The sequence below is a fragment of the Stegodyphus dumicola genome, chromosome 1 (genome assembly GCF_044657685.1).
Source record: "Stegodyphus dumicola isolate Sdum_Otavi_A_Nest chromosome 1, ASM4465768v1".
NCBI classification, from domain to species: domain Eukaryota; kingdom Metazoa; phylum Arthropoda; class Arachnida; order Araneae; family Eresidae; genus Stegodyphus; species Stegodyphus dumicola.
Genome location: NC_140768.1, coordinates 12,728,721 through 12,740,279, shown reverse-complemented (window position 1 = coordinate 12,740,279; position 11,559 = coordinate 12,728,721). Strand labels below are relative to the sequence as shown.

Genomic DNA, 11,559 nt, shown 5'->3' with positions numbered 1-11,559 from the left:
ATTGGGATATTTTATTTATTTTAAAAGCAATTTACTTCCAACTTTTTACAGCTGACTACATAATATAGCTGCTTTGAAAACTAGTAACCAGAAAGTTTGTGTTGCCACAAATATTTTTGTAATTTAATCCACTTTGTAACAAAATATTTCGCCCTGCATCCACCTTGCGCGCATGGTATTTTAAAAATGGCTAATGGTACATACCTGAAATTGGATGGAATTCTTTATATGGGCACTATTTTTTAACTGAACCAACAGTCTGATGAATATTTTAATATTAAAAAATTTCATGGACGAAAACATTACACATTTTGTTAATAAAATACATTTTATAAACTCAACTCAAAATAAAATAAAAATTTAACATAAAATTTTTAGAATTTTAGGTTCACAGTAGTTTCCAAATGTTATAGAAGCTATATATTAAATATGGAATTAAATTATGAAACAGAATGTTTTAAACTGTGCGTGCAAGTTGGAAAAATGATGAAAAATATTGTCAAAAAGCGGATTAGATTATAAAAATATTTGTGGCAACACAACCTTTCTGATTACTATTTCAGAAAGCAGCTATATTATGTAGTCAGCTGTAAAAAGAGTTGGTAGTAATTGCTTTTAAAATAAATAAATTATCCCAATTCTTGCAAGAGTCACCTATTCGAACATCCTATGGGTTTTAAAGTGTATGAGTCCCCTTAAGCAATTCAGAATCCCAGGCAATGAGTCCTTGCGAGGCAAAAGTATCGCAATTTTAAGGGGTGTTGTAACCATCTTAAAAATTTGTGGTTTCGGATTTTTGCATTTTCAAATTCTCTACACCTTTATCTTTCTAAAAATACCATTCTTTAATCTCTATGAAAATTAGAACTGTAAAAAGATCTAGTTTTAATTTGTCATCTACTGCTTTGATCAATGAGGATTTTTACATAAAAACGCTTTTTTCTCCATACGTGATTTTTTTATACTCGATGTACCTTTTCGCAGGAACTACTACTCACAGGTATCTAAACTTTTTTTGGCTTGTTTATTAGGTTCTCTAATATTTACTGAAACGAGCTTTTTGTAATACACCTAGAATACAAAATTTTTTAATTTTTTGTGTGAGAAAAGTGCTAAATTTCATTATGCCAAACAAAATATTCTGTAATTTACTCTAAAATTGAAAATGCTTGAAAAGCTCGTTTCAGTATAATCAAATAGGTATACTTTAATTACAGAAAAAATTTCAAGCTTGTATCTACAGCAAATTTTGCGGAAAGGTACATCGAAAATGGCCAATTTAACATTGTCGGTATAGGGGTTTCTGATACCCAATAAATGATAATTTCTTTTACGTTGCTGTTTGATTTTGCTTAGTTTGTAAGAAATCGGGTGGTTATAACTCTTAGTTTGTAAGGAATCGGTGGATTATAACTTACTAATACAAATACGCTAATCATTTATTAGTTAACCAGTGAGGTGCTAATATGGAACAAAAGTCACTATTTACTACAGTTACGAAGTTAAAAGTAACACTGCAAGTAAAGATTTAGTTTATTATTATAAATTAATATAATTTTAAAATTTGACTTTGGTACATCAAAGAACCTTTATAGTTTATGCAAACTCATTTCATCTTACGAAAAATAATTTCTAAACTTTGAAGTGCAGTTCTGAATATACATTTAATACAAATACACATAAAGTATAGAGGGTGTTTCCGAATTCGAGCGACAAATTCAGAGAAGTGATAGTAGGCATCAAGAGGATAAAAAATTGTCATTGAGCATGGGGTTACAAACCATGTTTAATCGCAAAAATAGTTATGGAGGGTATGAAGACGAATCAGACAAAAGGGACCAACAATAAATAGAAAATATTTATTTGACGTAAAGCGGGATTACACTGCATCACCGTTCAACGTCAGAAAGGAGACGACGGGACAGTTTTATAGGAATTGTTCGAAGTTGAGGCCGCGAAAGTCACTGCACAGCCGATATAAATGAACAAAGAATTCTCTGACACGCTCGTGGATAACCATTGACCTGGCGATGTCTGCTGAAACAACACCAATCCGTACTGTCAGATCTTTTCAGCGTATCCACGAGCGTCTGATATATAACCGCTTTCAGGTAGTTCCAGAAGAAGAAATCCAAGCGATTGAGTTTCGGGGTACTTGGAAGCCAAGCAACAGATCTGTCGTATCTAATCAACATCTCGGGATAGTTAGCATTGAGGTGGTTACGCAGCACAGTAGCCCAATCATGCATGAACCATATGCTTTCGCGCACAGTGGCCGGTATTCTCTGCATCAAATCTGAGAGGCCTTCCAGTAGGAAAACAATGTAATATAATATGCGCCGTTGAGGCGTTCAGGCAGAAGGTACTTAAAAGATGATCTCCCAGAATCATTAGCCATATGTTGTTTTCCAACTCAGGTTGCACTTTTGATGGGATAAGTTCTGCGGGCATTTCGGACGATCACATATGCATATTGTGTATGTTGACGACACATTTCCGAATGAAGTTTAACTATCGTGAATTCTGCAACCACTATGAAATACTTGCTCGCTGCTTTTATTTTCCAAATACGCTTTGGAAATTTGCATACGCCAAAGTTTCTTCTTCTCGACCGAACTGCTCTTAGTCTTCGCATTTGTTTGGTCGCTTTCTTCTTCAGGCTCACTGTCCTCTCGACGTCCATTAAAATTTTCTTCCCACTAAATGTAGTTTGCGACACCATTGTTCTATGGTTATTTTTTCCTTCTCTTGATGCCTATTACCATCCCCCTGAATTTGTCGATTCAATTCGGAAACACCCTTTTTAAGTACAGTAGTACATGTATGTGATAACTTAGTGCGTAGGAGAAATCCGATACTTTCATAAGCTTGTGGCTGTAGACAGAGATTAGTGGCAAGGCATAATAACGTACACTCATGTCCATAAATTAAGGATAATGCAAAATCAGGCAAAGGAAGAGTTAAAAGCAAAACAAATTTCACTTCTTTGTAAAGATTATTTATTAAACAAAAGGTAAAGAGCAAAAAAAGATGCTATATGTTTGATATTATTAAAAAAATTAGCGATTTTTTTCTCCCTGGAGCAAATAACAAAAAAAAAGTATTTACAAAAAACCAATATTACATGGTTGGTATGATTGTTAATACATTGTATGTCTCACAGACCATGCAATACAGTCCGTACAACGCCTAGGCAGGCTGAGTATCAAATTATCGATCTGATCTTGGGGGATATTACACCACTCAAAAGGCAATGCTCTCCGAAGTTCCGGTAGATATGTAGGAGGTTGACGGGCTGCAACTCGTCGGCCAAGCATGTCCCACACGTGCTCTACTGGATTCAAGTCCGGTGACAATGCTGGCCAAGTCCATACGCGTGATATCCTCTGATTGAAGGCATTCGCTTACGATGTTTGCACGGTGAAGACGGGCGTTGTCATCCAAAAACACAAATTGTGCGCCCATGGCCCCCGAAACAAACGTACATGTTAATTCAGAAGTCAAACAACAAAAATCAGCGTTAATTCACAAAATTTTCACAGGACTAGTCTCGATGGTTTTACTGAACCATCATCTTCAGCTGCAAAACCGAAAAAAAAAAAAAAAAAAAAAAAAAAAAAAAAAAAAAAAAAAATTGTGAATTAACGCTGATTTTTGTTGTTTGACTTCTGAATTAGTATTTATTCGGCGTGTTATTGTGTCTTAATTAAACGTACATGTTGTTCAGAATGACGACCCGATATAGTTGGCTTGTCATGGTTCCAATTCGAACATGCAGGTCAGTTCTGGAACCCAGAATAATTCCACCCCAAACGAGCACTCCTGCACCACGGTAACGGTGTCGTTCAATGATGTTTCCTTGGTGGTAACGGGTACCTGGAGCTCTCCATATGAAAGTCCGGCAAGAATCAGATTGCAAGCTAAACCTGGACTTGTCGAAAAACATCACACAAGCCCACTGCTGCGGCGTCCACAAAGCCCACTGCTTCCTACTCCAGGCTAACCGTAGGCGACAGTGAGTTGCAGTAAGTGGAACGCATCTGACAGGTCTACGAGCATATAGAACAATCTGCCCTAAGCGTCTGTACACGGTCTGCCTTGAAATTGTCATACCAGTCGCTGAAGAGAGCTGACGAGACAGGTTTGAGGCTGTGCTCCACCTGTTTCTTTTGGCAGTAACTGCCAAATACCGGTCCTCATTCGGCGTTGTAACTCTGAGACGACCTGTGCTGTAACGTCTACTCACATTACCATCATCTTGGAATCCTTGCCAATGCCTGGAGATGACACTCTGGGCAATTCCAAGTTCGTATGACACTTCCAATTGGGTACGCCCACATTCCAGACGGCCGATAATTCTACTACGTAAAAAAGCATCCAAATGCGTCCTTTGTGTGATAAATATTCGGTTATTGTACTGAAATGCTTATAAAGCGCCTGCGAACAATTTTACTTCTTTGCCTGTATTTCTTATATATCACTCTCTTACACTCTCGTCATTGTGAGGTACCATTTGTGTCATCTGGTTACTTCCTGAAATTTGCATATGATTCTTGAAGATGTGTGTAGTGATTTTACAGGTGATATATTTATTTTAGAGTTCGATTTTCGCGTGACTCCGAATTATCCTTAATTTATGGACATGAGTGTATTTAACACAACTGAGTTTGAAGTATCACAATCTTTATTTTTACGCATATCAAATCATCCATCAGATTATTTAATATATTTTTTAATCATATTTGAGCATAATAACTTCTTATATATGTTCTGTTTAACGGGGCGACCTCATTCTGGACGAACAAGCAGAGCAGCGAAGATGTGTTATCAGCGGCGAAGCTAGGGAGAAGAATGACGTAGTTATTGTGCGAAGAGTAATTTATACCCAGTCTGATGTATAAGTACAGCTAATCTGTGATTGGTTAATTTTAGGTTGTTATATAAACATGGAAGGATCTCGAATTTGGGTGAACAGATAAATTTAGGGAAAGAGCACCAAATCTAGAATAATAAATTTTGAGTTCGCCAATTATTTTTAAAGCAGCTCTCATATTTTGTAATATCTTACAAGTATAGTTTAATGTACAGAAGTTTATGGTGAAGTATAATAGTCTACAGTTAATACTAAAGTACAGACTTATATACTTTAAAGCGTATAAGTCTATAGTGAAGTATATTTTAATATATATAGTGAATGAATATAATGAATATAGTGAAGTACAGTAGTGGTAGCAATATATAGTACAGTTTATATATAGTTTAGTCCTATAGTATACGCAATATATTATATGCTACCTATGGGTAGAGGAATTAATTCTCATTACTTTACCTGAAGATGATATGTTGAATACTATATTTTCTGTAATCGCAGTTTCCGAGTTTCTCTTACAAGTGTCATGCACTCCTGCGAGGTGAGCAGTCTTGTCTTTACTCCAGTACACCTAAATGTAAAAAAAAAACATGCTATGTATTTAAATATAAAGCATATTTAAATTCTGCTGTTAATGTTCGCAAATTCGTTCCCACCCTTTTCCTGGAAAGTTTGAAACGGCACTATTGATTATCGGTTTCGAAAGCTATTGATCCGCAACTTCCCAGAGAGAAACATTCTTAAAATTCAAAATATTTTCGAGATTCGAATTTTATTTTGGGTTGTTGTACTTATCGACAGGAAAGTACTGAAAATTTTCATTACATATGTAGTTCGTTATTTGCACTCGAAAACAACTTTAATTTATGCAGCAAAAGTTTCCGTATCTTTTAAATGTCGCAAATGACTAAATATTTAAATGAGTGTATCACATATGCACATATATTAGGAAAATATGTTCATATGCAGTGTACCATCGTTATAAAGTGTGCCGGAATAAAAAATTAAACCCGTTATATTAGTAGACTGCCACCTGTGTTATACTGAAACTAAAGATTCTTTTAAAAATCACTGAATACGAAATGAGGACATTTTGAACTTATACATTTGACTGTGAACTCTAAAAATCATTATTATGCTTGTATAAATAACGTACTTGAGTAGGGGTAAACAACACAGGAACAAAATGTGATGTTGTACATCACATGACTTCCTTGCATTGAATATTAAATTATATTCATTTCTTCCTGCAATTCATTTAAACTTATTCCCTCGAATTTCATTAGACGTAGATTTCTCATTCAATTAATTCAGTTCTCACTTCGCGGCAAGGCAAAAATATATAAAAAATTAAAATATTTTCATTAAAAATTGAAAGATATTGAAAAACATAAAATACCAAATACAGATAAAACAATTTAAAAAACAATTTTTACAATAAAATTAGAGTTTCTACGCAAAACCAAGCAGGCAAGAAGGCAGATTTTTCACACTAAATGTTTCCTTTTGGAGCTACTCAGCAAAAAGACACTGTAGACTTAATTCACTATTCTGCCAAGTTTCAAATGTAAACAAATATGGCTGCTATGGTAAAGAAAAATAGGCTTAGCCAAACTTTAGCGATTAATTGCACCCAAAAAGGTAAGTGCCCAACTACATGTTATAGCAATCCTATACAAAAAATGTCCACGTTTTATAGCTACTCGTTTTTGAGGGATGCGAGATACAGAATATATAAAATATATATTATGACCAAATATCCATGTGCATGTTTACCGATTGTATGTACATCTTAAAGTATGTTTCATATAATTATAAATTTTAAACTATTTACCAAATTCCACTTGATTTCAGCTGTGCTTTTTTTTTTTTTTTTTTTTCCCTAAATTTTAGAAAATAAAATTTTTTGCGTATAATGGCACCGTTTTATGGATTCCCTAGTTCCGATTTCATGCCACTACTTCAAAGCACAATTTCAAGCAACAGTTGATTTTGAATGATGTTGGTACTTATCCTTCTACAACTTTTCTCATTTCACCTCTTCGTCATTATTTTGGACGTTTTTAGATTAGCAGTATACAATTTTTATTTTTTAATTCCCACTTTCTCCCAATGCGTCATATTACCACTGTTTTCAATTTTATATTGAAACAATTATTGCATTTTGAAAACGCATAAAAACAAAGCATTTACAAAAGAATAGTGAGACTTTATAGACATTTATTTCTCGGGTTACGAGCATGTGCAGAATGCACCACCAGCAGATGCAGCTGTCCAAGTTTCTCTTACGCTGATTACCATCCTTCAGTGTGTGCATCACATGTCAGAGAACACTCATGCACATGACCATAAAATCCATCCCAACTTCGGCGTATATCTGCAGTCAATGTATTATCTGAAAGTAAAATTTCGTGAATGGACGAGGGCAACATTGATACATAAATGCTCTCTTTAACAAATTCTCAAAGAAAGATATCGCATGAGGAAATAGCTGGCGAAAGGGTTGACTGAAAGAGAATGTAGTTTTCTCTTTTTGCAGCACGCCCAATTCAGCGTGCGGACGAACACGTACGAAAGATACTTATGCGTACTTCGTAAATGGAGGAATGTTCTGTACATTTGTAGAATGTAATTATCAGAAGTTATGTCCAGTTGCGATAGTAATTAGTTTCTTGCATGTCCATAAATGAGTCCCCCAATCACAGCTGTTTCAGGAAAGAAAGCACAGTGAAGAAAAGACACTTTTTAATGGAAAGAGTTAACACGAACTTCTTTGTTGTGAGTTCTTTTTAAATCGTGCAAGAAGTTCATGCCGAGATATAACTTACAGATCAGATCTGGATACCTCGATGTGAAAGATACTGCAAGCTTCTTGCTGCCACAACGCCGTCATGGAAACTGTCCGCCTAATCTCTCAACAAACATGAGAAGATATCCAGCAGCACTGAATGAAAAACGTAGATAACTGCTGCTGCTTACAGTGTAATTATTCTTGTCCAAAAGGATTGGTAATTTTGTAACTAGCTTTTGAATTTGCACCTTGTTTGCCTTCTTTACAAGAAAACGGTTCTATTCATGTTGATGCATCTAAATGAGGCCTAAATTTAACTTATTTAGCCTAGCAATTTCGCTTTATCCTCAGATTTTTGTTTCAATTTATGTCTAATAATTTGCGGTTTAAATATTTCTTCTTTGCTACCGTGAAATCGTCTCCTCTGAAGTAGAGGGGGCATTTAACATCGGTTCAGAACATCCATGTTAGGTGTCCGCCGATAACATCGCGGCAAAAACATCGCGGACGAAAACGTCGCGGAGAAAACAACGGAAGGCGAAAACGTCGTGCTACAAAACATCGTGGGAGAAAACATCGCAACGAGAAAACATCGCGGTTCTAAAACATGGTGGTACAAAGCATCGTCGTCGAAAATAAAGTGGTTCAAAAACTTCGCAGTTTAAAAACATCGTCGTAGGAAATATCGTGATAAAAAATAAAGTATCTACAAATCATCGCATGACGATAACATCGCAGACATGCTTTTTTCAAGTTTTAATAATTGTAAATGGATATTCTCGTAATGATTTGTGAATGCAAGATGTAAAGAAGGATAATTTTTACTTTCACATTTATTTATTAACTAATAAATTTTTACTGAAAAAGTAAGAAGGGAACTTAAGCATAGAAAATTAAATGCAACTTATATGTTATACGTTTCATGAAAAATTACCAGTAAAAACTTTATAATAATTATTTATTAATGGCCTCTGTTAGTTAACTATATCGGTTTAAAATTCTAAGTGCTATAAGTTGCATTAATTTTCTATGCTTAAGTTTTCTTCTTATTTTCGCAGCAAAAATGTATTAGTTAATAAAAAAATATGGAAGCAAAAATTATCCTTTTTTTTCATCTTGCGCTCTAAAATCATTATGGGAATACCCATTTACAGTTATTAAAGCATGTCTGAAGAAAGCATGTCTGCGATGTTATCGTCATGCGATGATTTTTAGATACTTTATTTTTTATCACGATATTTTCGACGACGATATTTTTAAACTGCGAAGTTTTTGAACCGCTTTATTTTCTACTACGATGTTTTGTACCACGATATTTTAGGACTGCGATGTTTTCTCTTTGCGTACCACGATATTTTAGGACTGCGATATTTTCTCCCACGATGTTTTGTAGCACGACGTTTTCGCCTTGCGTTGTTTTCTCCGCGATGTTTTCGGCTGTAACCTCATGTTACGCTACTACGCGGCAAAATTTCTTCGAAATCATTTTTTGAAAGATTATTACTTTCAGAGTGTTTAATCTGAAACTGTTTATTCCAATCGCGAGGGTGTGGCAGAATCTGCGAAATATTAAGAAAAAAAAGATTGCATATCGTCCAGCTTTAGAAAAGGGCAATTGTGTATATTATATACTCACGAAGCAATATTTATTGCCAGTGTTTCTTAGCCCAGTCACCAAGTAGTTTCTACCATTTTCTTCCCATGATCCATGGCAGTGGAAACCTAAAGTAAAGAGAGTGAGGACATCAGTTTTACATGAAGATTAAATTAAATCAATATTAGCAAATACAAAATAAATTACGCACAATATTTATCTGAATGAGAACTAACCCAATCCCCTGCACTAGAACATAAAAAGTAATGCTTTCATAGGACTCATTATTTTAAAATTATTACAGTCAAATATTAAAAGACTAAAAGATTTTATTATTAGTCAGGTTTACAATATTTTCTACACATCATTTTCTTCTGAAAAGTGTGAATACTATGGACAACATATTTTTGTTTTGTACGTTATCATATTCTATATAATCTTGGTAAACATAAAATCACTGAGTTCACATTTATATATTGAATAAATTTAAATTTAAGAAACAGGCAAATTTAGATTGGCAATGATTTTGTAGAAAATATCTATATTTTGAGGGCAGTGACAAAGAGTGCATCTTTTTTTAGAAGAAAACTATAATTTAAATGTAATACATAATTGAAACCAAACGAAGTCATAACGCATCTGTCAAGCAAACAGGAAATCAAAACTTATAAGATGAGGCTTTTAGAAACTTCAGAAAACTTTGGTTGGAATTAAAACTCATTGACTTAAGGTATCCGACCACGTTCGGAGCACTTTTTTCTCAAAAACGCAGTATAGGTATACTATAAACACATTTTCTCATTTATTATCTACAGAGATTAATTATGGAATATCAAAATGTAATATATTCTATTATTATCCTGCAAAAAATATTAAATTTACATGAAATTTTAAGCAAATTTTAAAATAATTTGAAACATTCTATATGAAAAAATATTAAGGTTATATTAAAAAACGGCATATAATAATAAATTACATGCTTTTGTCTAGGGAATGACATAGGATTTTAAAGATATCTCAAATAGTAAAAAAAATTCAGAATTTTGAAATACTTTTATGAGATTTGCGATAAATTCACGGTCTTAAATAACAGGACATAATTTCAAAAATATTTGATATTAAAATATTCTGGTATGTCATTCCCTAGATAACTATATACTGATTAAGCATACAAAGTTTCATAAAAATTAAATAACAATAATTTGATTTATCGTGCACCAAGTGAGCCAGTTTTTAGAAAAAATAGATTTTGAGAAAAATGCCTTTAAAGTTTAAAATGCTTTATTTTTATTATTAAATCTTGACCCGGGTACCTAAAACTTCCCATATCTATAGCTTATACCTTCCGTTTGTTCAACTTTATATGTTTTCTGTTTATATTCAGCCTATTTGTTTTTTGTGTCAATTTTTACTCTGGGTAGTGAAAGATATTTTGATTTCCTTAATCGCTCCATGTCGAGCTTACTAAATCTCTCAACTGCATATTCACCATGTTGCATACCTATATAATTTAAAATATCTAGTAAGCCTAAAGGCACTCTGTTAAAGTGTATAACAGCTATATATGCCCCCACTTTAAGAGTTTGTAATTTCAGAATGGCAACCATCGGCATAAATTTCCAAAAAATGTCATTAAAATTTTGTTTGCATTTTGTGTCTTTTTTTATGAGCACTTTTAAAAGAGCTTCTGCTCACATAGTTTTATATGCACTCTGAAGAATATTAATTACATTCTTTGGCCCAGTCCTTTGGATTTGTTTGTGTACACTCTTCTAACTGATACAACTCGCTAATATTTACAAAAAATGTCTAGTCCATCTAGGCACTGACCATGTATAAGTAGTTTTGCACTAGAGAAAGTGTGAGAAAATGGAGCAATTACAGCAAATATTGTTCCTGATTCCAACATTCATTGTTCCTGATTCTAACTCCATTTTAAAGTTTGTCAATAAAGACATCATTAATGAGCGCCGTTGAGCCCTCCATCAAGATATTTTTGTTTTCCCTTAAATTTTCTAGCTTTGGAACGGGGCTTCTGAATATGACTTACGCATTCATATTTAGAGACACTACTTAAGTATAAATATCTACGTCACAAATCACTTTCAAAAATATCTTCTGCCGATGAGAAGCATTTTATGTTTAGTTCACTCGATTTGAAATTGCTTTATTAATATTATTCTCCATTTCCTTCGCAACACGTTTCATAAATTTGTTCCTTATGCATTTTCGTTTACAAACACACGACTTCGATTTTTTATGACCCTTTATTATACTTTAAAGTAGAATATTTTTAAAAATAAT

At 33.7% G+C, this 11,559-nt stretch overlaps 1 protein-coding gene across 1 annotated transcript in view; it reads right to left on the bottom strand.

Moving 5' to 3' along the window:
- The window catches only part of LOC118190944 (uncharacterized), a 293,777-nt gene that overhangs the window by 956 nt on the left and 281,262 nt on the right, over positions 1 to 11,559 (bottom strand). Inside the window, exons 12-13 of the mRNA XM_085812896.1 lie at positions 9,298 to 9,383; positions 5,330 to 5,441 (exon numbers count right to left, since the gene is read on the bottom strand). Coding sequence (XP_085669022.1) covers positions 5,330 to 5,441; positions 9,298 to 9,383 — 198 coding nt within the window. The remainder of the gene's footprint in view (positions 1 to 5,329; positions 5,442 to 9,297; positions 9,384 to 11,559) is intronic.